Source organism: Notothenia rossii, assembly GCF_949606895.1.
Source record: "Notothenia rossii genome assembly, chromosome: 1".
Classification (NCBI taxonomy): domain Eukaryota; kingdom Metazoa; phylum Chordata; class Actinopteri; order Perciformes; family Nototheniidae; genus Notothenia; species Notothenia rossii.
In genome coordinates, this window is record NC_136912.1 from 25,442,964 (window position 1) to 25,465,495 (window position 22,532).

At 39.7% G+C, this 22,532-nt stretch overlaps 1 protein-coding gene across 7 annotated transcripts in view; it reads right to left on the reverse strand.

The window, feature by feature from the left end:
- helz (helicase with zinc finger) overlaps positions 1-21,730 on the reverse strand; it is a 54,581-nt gene extending 32,851 nt beyond the window's left edge. Inside the window, exons 1-18 of one of the 7 annotated variants that reach the window (XM_079677799.1) lie at positions 21,597-21,730; positions 18,761-18,874; positions 18,584-18,644; positions 17,804-17,830; positions 16,272-16,517; positions 15,672-15,708; positions 15,264-15,388; positions 11,508-11,564; positions 11,330-11,378; positions 11,017-11,092; positions 10,295-10,493; positions 9,705-9,812; positions 9,404-9,545; positions 9,149-9,304; positions 8,596-8,866; positions 6,252-6,378; positions 3,460-3,672; positions 1,561-1,691 (exon numbers count right to left, since the gene is read on the reverse strand). In XM_079677799.1, coding sequence (XP_079533925.1) covers positions 1,561-1,691; positions 3,460-3,672; positions 6,252-6,378; positions 8,596-8,866; positions 9,149-9,304; positions 9,404-9,545; positions 9,705-9,812; positions 10,295-10,493; positions 11,017-11,092; positions 11,330-11,378; positions 11,508-11,564; positions 15,264-15,388; positions 15,672-15,708; positions 16,272-16,499 — 1,919 coding nt within the window. In that variant the 5' untranslated portion in view covers positions 16,500-16,517; positions 17,804-17,830; positions 18,584-18,644; positions 18,761-18,874; positions 21,597-21,730. Of the gene's footprint in view, positions 1-1,560; positions 1,692-3,459; positions 3,673-6,251; positions 6,379-8,595; positions 8,867-9,148; positions 9,305-9,403; positions 9,546-9,704; positions 9,813-10,294; positions 10,494-11,016; positions 11,093-11,329; positions 11,379-11,507; positions 11,565-15,263; positions 15,389-15,671; positions 15,709-16,271; positions 16,518-17,803; positions 17,831-18,583; positions 18,645-18,743; positions 18,875-20,513; positions 20,579-21,596 lie in introns of those variants that run through there. The other 6 variants (XM_079677801.1, XM_079677796.1, XM_079677798.1 and 3 more) reach the window with 6 other exon arrangements.
- Positions 21,731-22,532: the final 802 nt, after the last annotated feature.

Sequence of the window (22,532 nt, forward strand, 5' to 3'; positions counted from 1 at the left end):
TCAAAATCAAAACTTAAGAAGTTGCAAGAGAAGGGGGTGGTGGGAGGGGTGTTTGGGATTAATGTAGGTGGGTGGGAATAGACTGGGGGGAAGAGCTGTAGGGGGAAATAATACAAGAAAGAAAATAGGAGAGAATAAAAGAGAGCAGGAACAAAAGGAGTGTTAAGTGGGTAAGGAATGGAGGAGGTTGAACAAAGGTCAAACTACTCAGTCCCTTAGCTTATGCATTTTGCATTGCATCAACAAGTGAGAAACTAATAAATAGATAAACATAAGCACAAATACATGTACACATGTCAGATGATGGACAAACTGTGTGTAACGATGGCAGCCCTTACTTCCTGTTGGATACTTTATTAGCTAGAATTCCATAGTGAATGTTCTTTCATTGTATTACACACTTGACTTCATTGTAGGTTTCACATTAGCACTATTAAATATGACATGCACATAGGTCAGGACAACAACTCAAGTCTTGCGAGTGTGTATTTGCTGTTGAAGTAAGGAATCAAATGTATTCGTTTACATGTAACGAGCACCCACGTTTTTAATTACCAAACAGCCATGGTGGGGAAACCACCGACAGTGTGCCAACGCATTTCCTCATGAGTGTGCAAAAGGCATGGGTAACATCCAGAAACACAGAAAGGAGAAACACTTGTTCACTCTAAAGCTGTCAATCCACCAACACCAACTGATTGAGCTCCAACTGCGACATAGCTGGGGGGCTTAGAGATATGGGATTGTGTGTGTGAGTTTATAACAAAGGTGGATGGATGAACTTAATGGGGTTTATTACAATATGCCTACTTTACTTCTTTCACAAATGCGAAAGGAAGGCAGCACATTGGTGTCATAGCTCAACTTATTCAACTATCTCTTGTCTTGTTCACATGTTAGAAAACTTGAGACATTACTATAATTAACAAAAACAACAAACATTTTATTTGTATTTACAGACTAGCGCAGTGAATGAATAACCACCATAAAGAAACTTTAAAAACTCAAATTCAGGAAAATGAACACCTGGGCTAACATTATATGAAACAAATGATTGATCCAAATTCCAACTCAAACTAAAGTCCAGTTCAATCATATTCTGTAGAGAAACAAGGGATGTTCAGTCCACTCTCAAATGAATGTGGTGTCCTCTCTGTCGGGGCATTTGTCGAGCTAAAGTGATTTGCAGGTATTAAAAGGAAGTCCTCTGAAATAGCACTTTAGGATTAGCAGTATTTCCTTCAAGCGAATGGGTGTGAACGCTGTAAAGATCTTCCCTCGGGTTTGAAATAATGTAAAATCTAGAACTTTATCCAATATGAATACAAATGTCATCTTCAATGCCACATAGACAGTCTGTCATGTGTGTAAATTAACATTTGATTGTGCCTTCATTCATTTGTATGTGAGATTTTTCCCAGATTTCTTGAATAAATAAATAAATGAAGGCACGCAGGAGGTAGCAACGATAATCAGAATAAAATATCAATGGTTGCCTTGGATTAAAATAATTTTTGATCAGCAGTGAAATGCCTGGTTGTGCAGATGGTGAACACACACCTGTTGGGGCTCCAGGGGATGGTGGGGTTAAGGGCGATGTCAGGGAAGAGGATCCCGTTATCTTTGATGCGATCCAGGGCATATTGCATCTCACAGAGCGGCAGTCTGTTCAGCTGGAACTGGAGCTCCACCTGACACAAAGACAAGACAGACAGTTTATTAAGCAAGCAATGTAAAACAAGCATTCAACCTATATCCATCGACAGGACAAGGATACCATTCTATAAGCAATTCAATCAAAGCCTTTTTTTGTGCTGTATGATTTTGGATCAAATATATTAATGTTTGGTTTAAAGGTTGGGTAAGTAAGTTTGAGAAACCAGCTCGAGTGGCTAGAATTTGAAAATACACAGCCGGAAAAAATCTGCCACTTCCTTACAGAGCAACTCCTCCAACACACACGAATGTGCACATGACCAATGAGGGCATGAGATAAGTTTGTGCACAGATGGAAGGCTGACAGGCAGGTAGGCCATCCAGTTATCTTAGCCGGGCCGGCTAAAATGATTGGTCGTGCTTTTTACAGAGCTAGAGCTTCCACAGATGACATTTTTTTATATGGATTTTTTGTCAAAGCACTTCAGATATACATTGCTATCGGATGTTAAGAGCATTCCATGGAATATAACAAAAAGTGTATCTCGAGCCGGTTTCTCAAACTTACCTACTCCACCTTTAACTCAGCCTCTTTAATGATTCATAAAGAACCCATATTCATTTAAAAACAACACAAGTAACATGTGCAATATAACTATAAATAATGTTTGGTTACTATTAAGCACGAGCGCTCAAGTTAGATATTTTTTTTAACCAAACAATCAAGACCACAATAGTGTCTTCTGGAGTTCAATAATCATTAGGTTTATCACTTTTTCTGTTCAAATACATTTCTCTAGACCTCGAGTGATCCCACCCATACAACATTTCACTGTGTAGACATGAGTAAAAAGGCCTGCGTGTATATCCACCTGTCGATATCTTTGAACCTTGTTTTCTCGGGAAGCCGTGGTCCATTTACATTTATACTCAAATCCTTGGCTTACACTAGTTTGATGTAACCACTAAGATGTTTTTTTACTGCTACTGATAAAGGGCCTCTTTTTCATACAAACAGAGACGTATTACTAACAGGTATACTTTGAATGATGCAATGCCTTAAGGATACGAGTGTAAAATCTGAAGTTGAGAAGGAAAAACAAACTAGCGATAAAAAGCGTGAAAACAGGAGGAGAGTGGGGAGGAGCAAGAAAGCAAGAAGGAGAAATACTTTCAAGAACACAAGAACAGGAAAGTGTGATATATGCAAGAGGAGCATAAAACATCAAGGCTATGTGAAAATATATTAAGAGCTCATAGAGGAAATGGGGAAAGGAAATGTAAGCACGTAAAGAAGGTAGGAGCAGCATCATGGAAGATGATGCTCCCACAGAGACAGGAGGAGGATAGTTATGATGACTGTTAACACGTCTGCCAATGTTCCGGCTGGAGGGGGAAGTAGATCAAGATGACTGCTGAAGTTACAGTCACTCAATACGGGTGGAGATTTCTAATAAAATGGGATCCTGACATGAGATTTGCCATCAAAGCGCACACTGACAGACAGGACAACAGACAGGTTTTCCCCCCAAAAGTCCTTACTAGTACTGTAACCACTTTTTAAAATGCTGATCAACAAGTGATCCTTTACATCTCATAAATATTTTGAGGGCCAAGAAATTCCGAGATTCTTGCCCAATAACATCTCTTCGTCACCAAATGCCATGTGTGAAAGCCATCATGAGCCTGCCCTTTCCACTAATGTCAGTTCCCCACTCTCATGTATCTTATGGCAGTGACAGCAGTACAGCCTCATGCTGTAGTACTTCTGTGCGCCTGCTTGTCCCTTGCTGCAGACCATACCTGTAATTCTCTGTCCGGCAGTAGCCCAAGCTCCTCCACACAGTTCTTGCAGATCCTCAGGAAGATGTAGTCCTTGGTCTTCTCCTCAATCACAGCCTCGTAAACACGCTCTTTCACCCCGGGGGGCGGATGGTTGCTGTACCCATCACGGGCTAACGGCAGCACGAGGACTGAATTCACCTTGGTCATCACTAGCCGTCCAGCCAATGTGTCCTGAGGTGAGAAAAAAGACAATGTTACTTTAAAGGGGACCTATCATGCAAAATGGACTTTTGTACGTCTTTTATACATGAATATGTGTCCCCGGTGTTCCAGGGAACTCATCAAGTGTCAGAAAACACAACCCTCTCTATTTCCCTCCATACCCAAAATTTCAAAAAAAAGGGGCTGCAACGGATCTGATCAAAACGGATCCAGATTTGAACACTTTACTGATGTCAGTAAAGTGGCGCTACGGCCATTGGTCAATTCTCCACCTATCAGGGGAATGAGAGGTTGGGCCACGGCCGGCCATTGACGCTCGAAAGCACTGGAGACGCTGTAGTAGATATGCCAGGCCTGTAAGTGGCGCTGTAGTCTGCCACAAAAGCAGCGAAGAAGACTTCCCGCGCATGGTTGCCATGGTTGCCCTTCAAACGTTTGCTCCCGCTGTTGTAATTCAATGCAATACCTCCCCGTCGAGGCAAGCACTGTAATTCTCTCCAGTTAGTCCACCAGCAGGTGACAAACACCCACCTCTCCGCCTCTTCCAAGGAACGAGGGGACCGTGTGGCAGAGTTTCAGTTGATGTCCATTAAAGTTTAAATCTTCCGGACAAAATTTAAAAAGTGCCGGTCAAAAGGTCTTCTTTGTTATTTATTGAGCTTTAAAACAAATGAATAACGACTCTATACAATCATATAATAAAACAGGGAGGACGGAGATCTCTTTTTCTCCCCCTCTTCTGACTTGATCAGAGCACGCTCCCCTCTCCTGCAGGGGGGCGTGGTCAGCTGCAGCTCACAGAATCAGCCCGCTACAAAAACAGGGCTGGAGAACAGCAAATAGAGCGAAATGAGGCATGGCTAAAATGCAGGATATGTTTGGTTTTTTTGAAAACAGAAACGTATAAACTACCTATAAAATAAATAAAATACCTATATACTTTATATAGGTATGGCCCTACAATATATCTACATATACAATATATCATTTAAATATAGCATGATAGGTGTCTTTTAAGTAATTAAACGTGATCAAACAGAAAACCGTGTTGATAATAACAATGGACCACTTAAACTTCCAGGTTAAAGACACCTGTGAATAAATGTGTAGGAAAATGATGAATACACTAGATTTTCAAAAAAATATACAGAAATATACACTACAGTGACATCTAGCGTCGTTTTTGTAAGACATTTTCACTTCCACATAAAAAAGCCTCGACACGTGACCTCCCGCGTGTGACGTAACATGGGGGAAACAAGGGGGAGAGCGGCCGGTGTAACGTATTAATAAACATGGATCCCAATGCTAGTTTTGACACAGAAGACACAGAAGAAGTTGAACATGAATATTCAAATGCATATGATGGACCACAACCTTATAATTATGAGCCTGCTAGGCGTCCAAGAGACCAGGAGCAGCCAAGGATTAGAAGAAATAACGGCCATCGGAGAGAAATTGAGCTGTGGTGTGAGGAGAACCAGTGGAGAACTGGGCAGCTATCTTGGTGAGTGACCGGCGTTAGCTACAGAATGTTAGCTAACGTCACATCACAACATTGTGAAGTTAGCTCTCATATATCAGGCTATAACTAAAGTAGCATTGATAATATAGTAACGTTACTGGCAGGACTGTTGATACTGATCCATAACAGAAACTAATGCGCAAGTATCAGCCGTATCTCGCGTTACCTAATGCAACTCCACACTACGGTGCTGTGTACCGGAGGGGAGACGTGAGATACGGCTGATACTTGACGATTTGGCGGAGAAAGGTTGTGGAGCCTCCGTTGATATGCCGTTGTAAATGGCTTGATAGAAAGCAGGTGTGTAGTCGGGGAGGGTGCACAGCTGATTGCAGCAGGTGAGTGGAGGTTGAGCCGGGAGCCAGGAGTGACAGCCACCACGCCCACACAAACAACACAGACAGGGGGAAACAAACAAACACAAAGGAGATGGCTGGAGCAGTACAGCCACCACAGCGTTACCTAATGCAACTCCACACTACGTCTTACGGTGCCGTGTACCGGAGGGGAGAGAGAGAGAGAGAAGCGAAGGGGGGGGGGGGGGGGGGGGGGTGGAGAGAAGTAATACGGTTTCCTGATAAAGCTGTGGAGAGTATGTGCTGCAGGGAGGTGGATGCACAACACACCCAGGAACGAACGCTAGCTCCGGTCCTTTTTTTACTGTGGACTCGATGTCCTGACAGGCTGGTATTTGTGCAACCTGCACAAACACAATACTGCACCATGATTACAAATGGTGAAATACAATGTAAAACTACCGAAAAATACCAGCTCCTTAAAACACAACCGCTCAACTCAACTACTAACTATACAGGTCAGAGAGCGGAGATGTTTACCCTTTGTGATGTAATATGACGCGTTTGACGTAAGACCTTAAAAAAAAGCCGTTTTTAAGAGCAGAGCTCAAAATTGCTCCTTTCCCTCTGAATTCCTGCCCTTATGTCTCGTAAAACATATCAAATCCTAGATTCACTTTTTTAAAATTTTAATTTTAATGCAAGTTTAATCATAAATGTAGAAAAAAAAAAAAACCTGCAAGATGCTCTTTAATCAGTTCAGTTACCTCAGAGAGTGTTTCAGTGAGTTTGAAGCGTGCAAAGAGCTGTCCATTCTGGGCATACTTGGCTCCAACAGAGATGCCCGTCAGCATGAAGCTGGTGACTAGCTGGAGATTCACCTTGATGTTAAACCTGGAGGGACACACATGGATATTTGGTTATGACGTTGTAGACGTTTAGCTTTAGTTAATACATCAAAGTAAACATTATAGCAATCAGGTTAATGTTCTGTGGTATGTTATTTACATACTAGTCCCAGTATCACATGTTCTCCTGTGACAGAGGCAAATGTGTATCCTTCCTTTAATGGACCTTCTAACCCAGTAGAAGTTCAGCCTTATCCCACAGACACATAATTGTACATTTAAATATTCACACTGCACTGCAGGCATGATCTTTATTCTCTTAAAGAGAAGCTGGTCTAGACTTATTAAATAATAGTCAGTGCATCAAGCAGTGCCTTTAACTGAGTAGGCGTTATCAAGGTGATTAGCAATGACTAATAAGTAACAGTTAAATGGTTTTAGCCTCCCTTTTGTTCTTTAACAGTTTAGTATGTGTATACCACACAACAACCCTAGACACAGCCATTAAAAAGATATGATAAACAGCTCGTGATCCTATCACCTTTGTAATGAATCATGTATGCAAGCCTCAGGCATGTGTGTATTTTCGGAGTGTTGACTCAACACAGAGACCCCTTAGGGACCTGCAGACCATTTACTGATATTATCATCACACACATTAAACATCAGCTGTATTGTATTGTTGAGCAGAGAGATGACCACTTTGTAGCTGGACCTAACGTATTTGCAGGTTTGTGCATTTGCCATTGTAAAGCAAAGCTAAAAGTAAAAAATCCAAACAAACATATTTTCTTTAAATGTGTAAAAGGCTTAAAAATAAAATCAGCGGGGAACCTTAAATGACAGACAAATTATTTTTCGTCTGTCAAGTCAACCAGTAGCATAAAGCATGTCCAAGGACGTTTTGGTTCTTTCAGTTCAAGCTTGTATTACATTGCCTATCTGCTGTGAAATGAAGTGATGAGATAGAAAAGCAATATTGGTGATAAACTGTGATGGATGATTGACAGATGAGTGAACATATTCTGTAATGGACTCTTGAGGTTTTTTGCTATGGTTTTACATCAGCGTTCTGGCTATACTATATCTACAGCAGGAAACAGGAAAACAGCAGGACATGTTGAACATGGGGTGAGTAATGGAGGACCACTTTAGATAATCAAGTGATGCTTCATGACCATGACGCATTGAGCAGGAAATCAATCTAGTGTGAGATTATTCAGAGAGACATTCTAATTGGGGTTTATTTTAAGTCATAGGTTGCATTCAAACAACCGTAGTACTCCAATGAAAGGAATCCACTCCTAGCCCTGAGATCTCCTGCTGAAACTCAATCAGCCGTGAGAAGCCTTAGAGCCAACCGGGACACGGATGTATTAGTAGGCAGTGAGATTATTCATATGCACACAGGAAATTAATTGGATTGAAATAACATTTTACACTGCAGGTGAGTGTTACTCCTTAAAAAGCCAAATGACGCCATAAGTCATGAGTAAATCATCAAACTGTGAACAAAAAAGAAAGCTGAGACATTTGAAGTGGTGGGGGAGGGGCCACTGTGCTCGCATAAACCAGTGGAGCGGCAGGTATGGAATAACAATCGTCTACTCTAGAGGGAAAAAAACACTATTTTCCACACAAAGGAATAACCTTAGATAAGCGTTATTAAATTAAACTGACACTTTGAGTCCAGCTGTGTGTGAGTTACATACGCTCTCTCTCTCTCTCCCTCTCTCTCTCTAAAATGCACACAATTCACAAGAAAGGTTGAGTCTGACATCTTGTGGTGGGTTCACATAACATAAAAAGAAACTCAATGTATTGGTGGTTAACCAATAAATGATTTTTCATGTTCTAGGGACTATAAACAAGCTTTGGTTTTGTTCATTTTAAATCGTTTACAAGTTACAAATTACATACACATATATAACAGACTGTCACGGAAATGAAAAGTCTTAGAGTTGCTTCCATCAGTGGAGAATGACGATTTGGTATGATTACCTACTGGATAACATTTATATCACCAAGCAGGCTCAAACTGAACTTACACTGTTATCATCTTATTAAAGCAGTTTACAGTAAATTCATAATCATTTTTAATGACCTTGCTTCCACTGCGTAAGGAATTCAACATCAATTTGTTTTGCGGGTTTTATTATTTATTCCCGAGATTTGAAATATTATTCAGATTTATGATGTACTCTTGTGAAAAACCCATTTGACTATCCCTGTAGGAAGAAACCATAGAAACGTGTATACTCACTTGCTAACTTCCTTATACTGTGCAATCTCTTCAATGTAGAGCAGGTCATGCAGCCGGGCCTGGTAGTTCTCTTTGGTCAGAGTCTTGTCCAGGACTGACTGGGTGAAGAGCTGGTCGGCCGATAGAGGGATCTGATATCTGGAGAGGAGGCTGCGCTCCAGGTCTGCCATCGTCTCATTAGGAACAAATTCTACGATGGTCTTACAGGAGGGGTCCCAGCGCTTCGTAGTGGTCAAGAGCTGCTGCCTGGCTGCCTGCAGATGTTCCAGGTCTGAAAACAAAATGGATATTTAGATGTTGTGATGCATCCAGTACAAATTAACACGCTGAAAGGACTAGAATGTTATTGACAGTTTTGATTACTGTAGCAGCTTGTTTTAACCAATTGAAATACCTATTCAAACGTGATTAGAAAACTATCTACAAGTTGACACCAATATAAAGAACTTTTGTCTGAACAGATACCATTTTATTAAAAAGTACTTTAATTCATTTGATATAAATCAGGAAAGCTTTCGAATGACTCGCCACGACCTTATTGCCTTTAGCTTACCTTCAATCGAGGCAGCATCCACCATGATTCGCTTCATCAGCACAGGTTCTGAGCCAAAGTCAAAAACAGCGGTCTGTCGGAAGGTTCCGAAGATTTCTGTGCTGAAGCCCACCGTTACCTTGTAGATACAATGGTCCAGGCCATTGTCTGGCGCCACTGTAACAACAGAATGGTTTAGTGTAAATACTTTTAAAATTGCGTTGAAAACAAACACAAAAAAGACTGTCACTGTAACGTTAATAAGCCAGTGCATACCTGCTGTTTCCTCTCCTGGGGTCCACTCTTGGCAGCCTTTGGGGAGGGTCTGCAGCCGCTCCTCAGATGAGACCCCTGTAATGAAGAAGTGCGGCCGGTGGGCATCGTAGAGCAGGGCGATGCGGAACAGCTTTCTAGCCGGCTAGTCAAGGAGACAGAGATAAAAAAGACAAACAAACAAAAGATGCTTAGGACCAACAGCTAGCACTGGCATGTTGCCTTGTGTTCAGTGTTGTACTGATAAATGACCTGGTGAAACACTTGGATCTGTACATAGTTGGTGTTAAACATATCATCGTACCTTGCACAAGAACGAGAAGGTCCAGGAGTGGGCAGATTTTTTGGCGGCAACAGTAACAGAGAGGCTGGAGCTGGTTTCTACTGCCACTCCGTCTAAATAGTCACTTAGCTAGGAAAGAAAAGACAAGTGGTTACAATTAAGTTCACTGCTCGACATGCACATATCACATACTGTATACCTCAAAGATCAAGGTGTAGGGGTGGTTAGTTCTATAAATGTTTATGAATGGGCCTCCTTCAATAATCACAGCTTAGGAAAATAATAACTATGTTAGCTTGTCTGGTTCGGATACAAAAGACTGCCCGGACAGGGGTTAACATAGTTTATTATTGCTGTGCAAATATGGGATACTCAAATTCTTAAGTTATAAAATAATAATATGCAAACAGGAAAAAATAAAAAATATATATTTAACCTTAACAGCGAAGCACAACTACCCCATTAGACTTACAAAGGTGAGGCTTCTAACAAAATCACTACACAACACGTGTTTGTGTTAGGGGGGCTTATAAGGAAGTGAACTCATGGATTTGCATCGTATTTTCTTGTTTTCTATCCGTTGAGCTTTTTTTGATCTCGCATGCACTCACCACTTTCTCTGGGCTGAGGGAATTCATCCACTTCTCTATCAGGTTCTCCATGTAGTTCTCTGTGAAGTGTTTGCTCTCCTGATGCTGTTTGAGGCGGATGAGGCGTGACGCATAACGCTTCTGCCACTCCATCAGCTCCTCCTGAGAGTGGGCTGACGTACACTGGGCCCCGTACCGACAAAGACCCTGCTCCAAATACCTACAGCAAAGACAAAGTGAGTGTTCAATTGCTGCTGACAAAGTAGTCAATCAACTAAAAAAACACATCTCTGAGAATTACAACTAATTGTGTTACGTCATGAAAACACAAAGGATACCTGAAAACATGTTTTTGAAGTGAAATGTTTCCCAGAAATATGAGGATTTGCTACATTTCATCTTTCATTATCATCTTGCACTAATTCCCAAAGATTTTGACATTGAAGTGACTGTTATTTTGTATGTTGATTATTGTGTTTTTTATCTTAATGTGTGCAGATGTGTAAATGTGTCTGTTGATTGTGTATATAGGATTTACATATCTGTATATTGTATAATTGTATTTTTGTATTCGGGATGGTTGGAAACGTCATTTGGATCTATGTCTGTACACACAAAGTGAAAGCTTGACATTAAAGTTGACTTTTTTTATATATTAAACAAAAACAGCAATTTTTTGGCCAGCATTTTACATTGTTTTAATATACAACATATATTGTAAATAACAGGCCAGTTTGCATTACCTTTTACAGAGTGTGTACTCCTCACTGCTGGTGACTCCTCGGGGAGGAGGTCGGAATTGCCAGCCTTCTTGGACCTCTGTGAAAACACAAAGCCAAGTGGTCAATATAACACTAAGCCAAGAAAAACATTCAAAAACGTTGTAAACTGACTATCAGCCAGCTTGTAACCCGTTAAGAGTCAGTTGCAAATCTGCCAACTGGCTTATTTAAGACTTTCAAAACATAAATCATCTTCTGTTCGAAGTCTTTGGTACCAGGTATATTGTCAGTTTCGGGAAGTATTGAAAATGACCCATGCTACTTATTTGCTCACCTTCCTCCTGGTCCCCTGTGTATTCTGGTGCCATCTCCCCGTTTATAGACTGACAAGGACAACGATTGGGCAGAGTGGGTGGAGGTTGGGACAGAAAAAATATTATTATTAGTTGTACATCACCTGTTAAAAGACAGCACAAGAGTAAGGCAGCTTGCAACCAGATGAAGACACTTACCTCTACTTCTGAGAAGAGCATTTTTAATCTGGAAAGGTCTTTTGCAACAATGCCATTCTGTTTGAGAAAGGAGAAAAGCATTTTCATTATAACAGACTTTATTTTATAAATAAATGCTATGATCACTATAAAACAAATGACTTTGTATAAACTGGCAATGGTTGTTTGGTGTAATCACATTTATATTGTCCTTTTCAAGTATCTACAGGCAAGATGTAAATCCATCACCACCCATTCATTTAGAAGCTGGATTATACAATTGTGAAAAGAAAAAAAAGTGCAATATCTAGATGAAGTGCATATAGCACACATAGGTGCTTACTAAGGACTTTATCATTCAACAATTAATATTGGTGGATTTTTCATTAAGACTTTATTTAAAAAAAAAAAGAAGACAATAATGAAGATGTTTATGTACTTTTTTTGGTGTTCAGATAGTTTTTAATTTTGAATGTTGAAGAACACGATGATAAGGCAACACATTTAGCTATGTTTGTAAATGTCATTCTCTGAAATGTTTTATGTGAGGGACTGCGATGGAAAGTAGCTCAAAGCTAAATCCGTCATATTTACGCTTGACACATTTATTGTTTTAAGTGTTCATTAATGTGCAATGTCCCTGCCAAATAAACGATTCAAATAAATTAAAAAAACAGAGAAGACCTTTTAGAAAAAATAAATAACTAACAGTTTTCAGGCTAATCCAAATAGTTTATGTATCAGAGCTGAGTAAGTTAGTATTGATAAGGTTTCAAACTAATGTCGGATGACTATGAGGCCTACTAAAGATATTTGAAAACTCATTTCTAAAATAAAGTGAGGTGTTATTTACTTATGAAAGTGTTTCTTTGTGGATATAACAGGGTGACTTTCTTGTTTCCCCATTTTCTCCTAGCTGACTTCTCCTCTCTTTGCTAAACCTAGCCAATGTCTTTATAAATCAACATGTATTTTGCTGCCAAGGTGCCTCCCTCAGCTCCACTCTGCTCCTGTTTTCAACCACTTCCTGCCCACTGCCACGCAGACACACGCACACACACACACACACACACACACACACACACACACACACACACACACACACACACACACACACACACACACACACACACACACACACACACACACACACACACACACACACACACACACACACACACACACACACACACACACACACACACACACACACACACACACACACACACACACACACACACACACACACACACACACACACACACACACACACACACACACACACACACACACACACACACACACACACACACACACACACACACACACACACACAGGTTGAGCTTGGCCACAAGGTCCTCCAACATTCTGCGTGGACAATCCTGTCTCTCTCTCCCTCAAAAACAAACATTTTCCTGACATAGTTTGGGCTTGTTTTCTCATGTGATAGCACCCCTCTTTTTACACATCAGACTATATATAACACTGTCTTGGTCTTCCCTCAACTAATCCTGCTTTTATTTTTGTATATTAATGTGGTAAATTGGAACTACACAGTGTAGAGCAGGGGTGGGGGACCTCCGGCCTCCGTGCCATGTACGGACCACGAGACCATTTGGTACGGCCCTCGAGGTAATTTATAAACACAAACAAAAAAAGAAAAAAATTAAAGAAATCTAGACCGCAAAAGAATTAAACAAGCGAGTGCCTGTTTTTCCTGGCCAAGGTCAGTTTCCTTGAACACAACACGAGCCTAACGTGTCATCACGTGGTATATGTGACGATCTGTTCATCTGTCATACTGATCATACAGTCAATAACTTTGTTGTTATTAGCATCTGGTTAGCTAGCTATGCTAACAAATATAAGAAGCTTTTTCTACAACCAGTGAGGTAAAGGCACATCTTTATATAATCATTATAGTTATAAAAAAATAAGAGAATAAAGTAAACGGATATAAAATACTATATGACAGTAAAAAAAAGTTCTTATTAATAAACAAGAATACAGTTTGAAAAGGGAGTGATTTGTAAAATATCCATAAAGAAAAAGTAAATCTGGTTAGAGTTCTGTTTCATATGGATGTTGAGAGATGTATCCATAGATCTCCTAATGTTGCTCTCAAAGTGCACCAGATTGATGCTTTTCACTTCAACATTTAAAAAAATATATATATATCTTCCTGGAAGAGCATGCCCCCAGGACCCCCCTAGAGGAGGTTAGGTCCCCCCCCCCACTTAAATCATGTCCACATGGAAAGGAAACTAAATACATTTGCACACATATTGTGTCCATATCTTTCTGTTTTGGTGGTCATGCCAAACCGAGTCATTGTGAGATATCTGGATTAAGAGGTTGCTGTTTCTTTGCACAGCCTGAAAGAAAGGCGAAATGAATGGGCTGAGATTTTAGTATTTTTAAGCAGAAGTCAATAATTTGTACGGCCCTCGGAGGATGTTGAAAAAATTGAAAAGGCCCTTGAGAGGAAAAAGGTTCCCTACCCCTGCTGTAGAGTTTAGCTGTCCTATGTGTCACACAAGTGTGTTGCCATTTGATACACAGCACTTAGGATGCAGGCACCTGCCAACAGTTTTTCCTAGGTCTAATTCAATCAATGAGTGACCCTTTCATTTAAATGTCCATAGCTTTCTATTTTTGCTTGTTCTAAAATGTATCAGATGACTCAAATCAGGTACATGAATAGAAAATACATGTACCTGATTAAAAACAGGACCAGATAAGCTCTGCTGGGATCTTTAATTGAGGAGGTGAGACAGGCGCTCATTTAGAGTAGGGTCAGTCAATAAGAAAAAAATAGGCCCTATAGAGTGGTGCAGGAACGAGTCCTAAAACCCGGAAGTGAGTTAGCATTTTACCACTTCCCTCGTCTCAGAGTCAATGGGTTTTTTTTAATTACTTTTTGGAAAATAGCTGGAAATAAGGTCTGTGGTCGACACAAATTTAAAACATAAATTACGTTTTGTTCTACGACATTAAATACATCAGCAGTGAACCCACTGGTGATTTTGAAGAGTTGACCTGTCTGAAAAACGATGGTTGTTAACAAGTGGCTGAATAGGACTACAGAAGTTGTCAAGGACGTTGTACATCATTACGCCGAACACGTAAACACTCCCGCTAAGTTTGTTTGCCCCTGTTCTGCTTGAAAGCAAGTACCTGCGCTCTTGCAAACTGTTAAAACAAATGCTTCAACTTCGTACAATTTTGAATCTGTATTTTTGAATATCTTAGTTGGCGTGGCGTTGAAGTCTTGCAACCCTGCTGTACTCGGCTGTAGCATGACGTTAGCATTTTGCTTCTGGCGATTAGATTTATGATTACAAAATTATAAAAGTAGGGTAGACGTGGCGATTATCCGGCTGAACAAAACGTGCATTTATCCAACAGGTTTGTTTTCCACAGATCTTATTCTTTACAATATTCCAAAATCCTATGGAGAAATCCCATTGCTTTTTTGTCGAGGGAAACCTTGCGCAGCTTACTTCCGGGTCGGCCTGAAAAGACACGTCACCACTGCAGCACTCAATTGGAGACTATTTTCTGTCAAAAAAAATGTAATTAATGACATTCCCCCACAACCTTATTAAATGCTTTAAGGAAGCATTATCCAGATCTGTCCTTCAGAAGGGTGAGGAATGTATGACCTCAACAGGCATAATATTTTAGCTTTATGTGAATTTGGTAGTCCATTCTAATTACAGTCAATGTGTAGACCGACTGTATGCAAATATTGTGTACATTGTCCATCAATCATACCATTGGCTCTCCATACAAGGCTTTGGAGAGGATGCTGGCAACATCCTGCAGGCTGCCATCCAACAGCATGGAGCGCAAGCTGGCCTGTAGCGAACCGTCTCCTCTGGCCACCTCTTCTGCCAGAACTATGACAGGAGGAAGAATACACAGGGAACAGGTAGGGACAGTTAATTCAGTACATTAGCTTAGGTCTGTTCTCTGAAACATTGAAGTAATCAAGCAATTACATTAACAGCTTAGATTCTGCAAAGACATAAGTCCAAATGTAAGATGTTTCCTGCTACGCTGACACTAAGGCATGTTAGAGGCTTCCCACTGTAAGATATACACACACTTTGTCTGCCACTAGGTATAAACATTTTTACTGTACAGTATCAGCAGATGGTTCCAATCTGAATTGCCACTTACCATGTTTGCAGTCTTCATCTGCTTCATCATAATTTTTCTGTTGGCAGAAGGAGAAATAAAGGTTTAAGAAAGTGGTTACAATAACAAATGGGAATATTGTGATGCCGGGTCAGAGCTTCACATAAGCTCCAAGAATGGCTATCTTTGCCTCACAGCGGAGTCCCTCACACTATCATTATAGACTTAAGTAGTTTCCATAATCTTAGGGCTTAAGTAACTGGTGTAATGTTAGTGCTCGGGAAGATAACATAACAGTCTCATGGAGGAACAAAGTATGGTTTATTGTTCTCATTTCTTTCACTTTTGATGATATTGTACAAAGTCATTAGAAGTACACTACCATTAGAGTGTGATGACTCAATTTTAGGGAAAGGAGAAAATGTTATTATTTCGCTGAAATGGAAGGTACCGTCTAAAAATTGGGATTTGTTTTTGAATTCTCCAAGAACAGGGTTCCCCATCCCCCAACATAAATGTGGTCGATTGGTGCGATAGCAAATAATTAAAAAAAAGGTATTTCAGGACCACAAAACTACATAGGAGGAAGGAAAACGGTGATCACTTAAGACTACAGCATGTATTGGAAGCCACTGTTCTTACCAGCTGCAAGAAGGCAGCAATTCGGAAGAGCAGGGCCCGGCTGCGCAGGGGTCCGGTGGCAGCCACTAGCGATGTAGGGCTCTGTGGGACAGGGGCACCCGAAGGTGGTGCTTGGGGTGCAAGGACCACCAGGGCGTCCGTGCTGTGGCTGACTGCCGCCTCGTACTCCCGCCTTGCTAACGATCTGCTTGCTTCTTCACATGACTTCTCCGCTCTCCTGTCCGCCATGACTCAGGGACAAAACTTCTGCAATCAAAAAATAAAAAGTGCAGAATAATAAGAACATCTTTTCTGGAGCCGGGGTGATTAGAGTAAACAACCTTATCTGTGTATATTGGGCTGACAACATTTGGCTGCAAGCTATTTAAGGTGAATGATGGGGTGCTTATCATCTTCAATGTTGTAGTGTAACACTGGGTTAGAGATTGCTTAAATGATTGCTGTACCGGACGAAGAAACTAAACTAACTTCCTTTGTGGGAAACTATTCAATTTGGCTTCATTAAAAGTGTATCAAAAGTTTTTAAATCGTAGACCCAAAACATTTGATTCTTCAAAACTGCCTTTCTTTTCCCTGCATGGCATTTGGCAGTGTTTCTTTTACAGTTTATTTGTAATGACCTCAAGCATGCTCACTGGCACAAGTGCAAGAGTGGACATGCAAATAGGTCAGATAACTATTGTGAATGTTTGTAAGTGCATACATGTCATGTTATCAAATAGGAAATATAAAACTCCCCACAAACACACATGTTGTTGGAACACTTCCCATACATACTTAACATGTAAAACAAAGTTTCTGTCCTTATTCTTGCATCTGACTGAAACGTAATATAATGTAAATAATACTTGGAGGCCTCGAGTCCCATTGTGTGTCATACTTATTAGCAAAAGAACACTTAGTTCCTCAAGGTGGAATTTACAGGAAATGATCTTATAATAACTTAAATGTCCACATTCCCCCCAGCTGAGGATGAGGGAATGTTGATAGGATGGCAGATCAGAGGTATAGAAAGAAAGTGCAAAGGATGCTTTTAAATGTACATGTTCACATTGATGTTGATTTAATGTTCAATCAATGTTCAATGATAAAAGGAAATGTGTACACCCCTATATGAAGTATGTCAGCACCATTGATCTGGAGAATAATCTTTAAAATCCACATGCAATGCAAGTCAGTAAAGTACACTTATAATCTTGATATCATTACATTATAATCTCATAAATATAATTGATATTGAAATGTCACACGTTACTTTATTATAATCTCCAGGACATTAAATGAAAGACACACAACAACAACAATCTAAAACCAAACGCTATGTTTTGGGATAAGAATATATTTCATTATTCCAGGAAAGTATACATCTTTCTTTTATCATTGTAATGTAAATGTATATGGGTTTTAAACTGGTGGTTGTATAAAACAAGTTATTTGAAGAAATCTTTTTGCGCTGAGAAATAGTACTTTTTTCTACTCTGACGAAAATTGAGTTTTGAGGGTGATAGCATGCAATGTGGAAGTCAGCTCACCAAGAGTCATATCCTCATGTGGTTCATCTGTTTCATAAATCAACAGGAAGAGAGGATGAGGCTCTTACATTCCATATATTCAAATCCTTTGCTAACACTGTGTACATTCAAATACATCTGTAACCAAATGGGAAAGCAGTGAGAAGCATGAGAAGCCTAAAGCATTTTCTGGGACATTTTTTTGTTATCATCTCCATCACCAAAGGCAACCACAGTGGAGTCAACGGTTTGCTATCATCTGACTGCGTAGACTTAGTGCATTATAATAATGTATCATGTATGATGTGAAGCCTTTATTAAGACTAGTAGGATGTGCTGGACAGTATGCAGAAGGAAATGGGTGCATTGTGACACTTCATAGCCACAGGGGCAAATGGTTAAAACAGAATATATGGGAATAATAATATGGGAATGCATGCCAATATACTGAATCTCTATTGTGGACTGTAATTCAGAGCATGTACTCTAGGCAGCCTCTAACCCTAGGGTCCTCAAAGTTACTGTTTGATTATTCTTGTTTTAATTTTGTTTTTTAAACATGTCTTAAAATAGACACAACGGCATCATGAACTAAACATTATTAGCAAAAACAAAACAGTCTATTTGTATGCAAACTTAAAATCATAGGAGCTAAATAACCAATGCGAAATAATAATTAACTCAGGTTTATTAGCATCATAAAAATGCATGTCTATACTTTAGGACGCCCTACAAGTTATTGTAGGCGCAGTTTAATATGCAACCAAATTTCATACATTTTTAAACAGTTTTTATACATGCCTGATAAACGTTGAAGATGTCTGGTGTAGAGAATTCATCATGCTCACATGCACCGAAGAGACTAGCATATTTAGGAACATAATGCAAACAGGTAAATACATTGAATCTCAACTTATTAATTAGACTGGCTTCAATTCGTATTTAACTTGTGGATCCTCACCAGAGTGTGAATATTACCTTCATGAGTGGGAGGATTTGTTTATCGCTTTCTTCTTAAAATGCCAACCAAGTTTTATGCATTCGAAGCGTGGGTACCCTCACTTGGTCATGTAAGGCATTTCAAGTCAATTGCTGTCAAAACAAACAAAAAAGAGCAAAGACAGGATATGTAAAAGATTAGCTAAAGATATTAGACACATATTCTCAGTTTAGCAGATACTCAAACACAACAATTGTTGATAATCAATGTATGCAGTGCAAAGAACAGCCGCATCCTCCGGACTGCATCTTCTGTGATCTTCGTTTTGTTACAGGAGTACCTGTTACTGATTATTTAACAAATAAACATACACCGTAATTAAAGTGCGCGTTGTCTTTGTAGTTATTGCAAGATAAAGCTATTATTGCAATTTACTTTAGAATGCCCATCATGAGTCTCGATGGCACCAGCAACATTTCTTCAATGCCGAAACAGTCAACATAAAAGCCGCAGGCCAGGGCCACAGCATGATAATGTAAACCTCTCACTGAGATTACAAGAGGCAGCATGCCCTTGTCACACCGACCAGCACAGATCTGGATAAGGATGGTACAGAATGACCTGCTGGGGAACATCAGGGCATCAAATGCTCAACCTTGGCCAATGGCTTAGTAACTTTTGGTTTCATTTGCACCCTACTGGTTTCACCATTGGCATTTCAGTTTACCGGCTCAGGCTGGGAGAAATAAAACATTGACTCATGAAATGTGGCCACAAAAGCTTTATTTTTGTGATTATTTGCTAAACTAGCTTGCAAAACCAACTTTGGGTTCAAATTAAAATTCCAGAACAGTTAGCTGATGCTGAATCTCCATCCTGTCCCTCACCACCGTGTTAAAATCAGCTTTTAATTGTGACTGGCTCAAAAGAAACTGATTTTAATGTGTATTTGTGGCTCAGTAATTTTGGGTATATTTGTGACAGCTAGTTCTTTAATAGGCAGCAGACAGCTACTGTATGTTAAAAGCAGAAAACATCAACAACCAGATGGCCAATTGTGGGAATTGTATATGCCAAAGCAAATGCAAAAAAAAGGCAAACACTGAGTACTTCTGCCACTAAAGCGTAATTTTGCAATAAATAGCGGTAAGTGTTTCATATAGTTAGGTTTTGATTACTGAGCAACAGGCAACTATGCTTGTAGAAGCTGACTTTGAATCAGCCTGTTTGTGTCCCTTAGGAACATAACATACAGATACATTCTTTAGCAAATGTAAAATGCATCAGCTGCATTTAGTTTTACAACAAATTACCACTTAGGCTAACAATAGGTACAAAAACAAAAGATTGCACCACATGCAATATTATTTTTTCCTCAAATACAATGTTACAGCACACAAATCTCCATCTCTTCAGAAAGACACTACTCGAGTTTGTGCAAACTAAGCTTGGTTATATGGTGCTATATGTTGATATGTTATGCATAGGTTGTATGGCATTACAAAGCCACTGGCCAATTACAAAAAATAGTGTTGCAGCACCCATACTGCAAAAACACACATAGCTTCTCTGGAGAATCTTAAACAAGAAACACTGGTCGGGCCCCTGCTCCCACAAGAGAGATGTATTATGGGAAGCGTGTTTACATTCTACATGTTAAGTAGTAATACCATTGCTGAAACATATGCACCACATGAAAGGGCAATCATGTCTTGGCATTATTGCCAGAGTGGCAACCAAGACATACTATAATATTACTATTTTACAACAGAGGAACAACATATAAATCACCTGAATCTAGTATGCAATCGTTGCGTGTATGGGGTAAGGAAAATAAGGGTTGAAAGTTGCTTGAGCTAGCAGACAGTCAGTTGCTGGGGAAATGGAAAATAGGGTCAAAGATGAAACCAAACATAGTACTGATCTTAACGCAGTAACTTCTCTAATTAAGAGAGGTTATTTAAAAACATATGCAACATTTTACTCTTCTATTTGTAACAGTAAAAATAGATGTATGTAATGTTGGTGCTCGCAAAGCCAGCAACTTCGTAGGGGCAACAACAAATAGTTTGGCGGGATAGAGTGGGTCGACACCTGCTTTGTTTTTAATGTCCAGCTTGGACATCCTACTACAAAACCTACAGCTTCGACTGCAGTGAAGTGAAATATAAAGCTACGTTTATTGATGAAGATAGTTGTAAAACCAAAAGGGATTGTTTTTATCCGGACATAACGTTATTTGGCTCGAGAGTATCGTTTGCAGCAACGTGTAGAAAACACGGCTGTAAGTCTTGCACATTTCTCAAAGTCCATTTAGTAGATATCAATAGAGCATACGTTAATGAACAAACACGTTGGAAATGACTCGTTTCAATAGGTAGATTTGTAGCTGGTGTTTGTCTACTGAACTTGTCATGACTGTTGCAAGTGAGACCGATGACGGCAGCGTTACAAAGCCCTGAAAAAAATGTCCCCTGAAATGTTGGTTAACTTGCCGTTCGCGTTTGCACAGGGTAAACAGCATTGCCACAAACCAGAGTATGCGTTGCTAACAGTTAGCTTGCTAGCCAAAACACGACCTTTCTTGGCACCGAACTGGCAAGCTCACAACAAGAATAGCTGGCTGGTTTGTTAATGTTAGCAAGCTAGCTGGTGTTAGCTAGCTAGCTAGCTTGGCCGAAACAAAACGGGTTCGGGCCTGTAATTTTGCCACGGTGTTTAGGCGCATATCATTGATGTGACATCGTGTTCTTATCCTTGCATGAACTCAAAGCGTTCTTCATTATCATAATGATTTGTGGAGGGGATTCGTGACAGAGGCTTTGCGATGAAAAAGACAACTGAAAGGGCTGAAAATGGGAAGTCAACACTTACCTAGCTTTACTTTCTACGCCATCTTGGATCCACTTGTCAGACCATCGCAAAGCATAGTGGGATGTACTGATCTGAAGGTTGAGAGGACTGGCGTGTGTGTATGTGTGTGTGTGGCCTCTGGTGGCAGGGATATTCCTTCCAAAATACTTTTGTCTAAAATGTTTTTCGTTGTATTCATTTAAAATATATATACTTTGTGTCATGGTTTATATACACCTATTCCAATACAATACATTTATGAAATATATAGAATTTAAATATTAGGCCTACATTGTAGAATTCTCCATATCCATTATAGCTGGGGTCATAAAATACCACTTAATTTGTACCTGATGACCGGTTTATTGCTTTAAAAGGCCCGAATGTGTGTGAAATGTTGCAAATACCTATGGGGCAAACATTAGTTTTGTTTCTGATTCAAAACATGCACAACAACTAAAAAGAATATTACTATTGACTGCTGTTTTTATCCATCCTAAGATGATCAGGCTGACACTGTAGATATAGCTCCATGCAATTTAAAATAACTAAATATCCTAATAATATCTAACTTAATAGTAAGAGCAAAAGAAGAGAACATTAATCCTGGAACAAATGCTACAAGTAGGCTACATCTTATTGTCAATGAAACAATGATAATTGATTAAGCATAATCCAAGCCTATAAGGCATGTGTATAGAAGTGTCCAAAACACTTAAGGTGTAGGCTGCACGCTCAGTTAATAATTTCCCAAAAAGTTTATAAAGCCAGAAAATAAATGGTAACAGAATTGGGAAAGAGTTGTCATACTACATATTGTTCTTGGTCAATAGGTGCATTGTATCTGTTGTAACGCTCATTAAGTGCCAAAACAAAGTTGTTATTATTGTTTAGCGTTTTTTGTTCCTTACAAAGGTGTGCAATCACAGCTGTGAAAAGCAAATCATATATCAAATT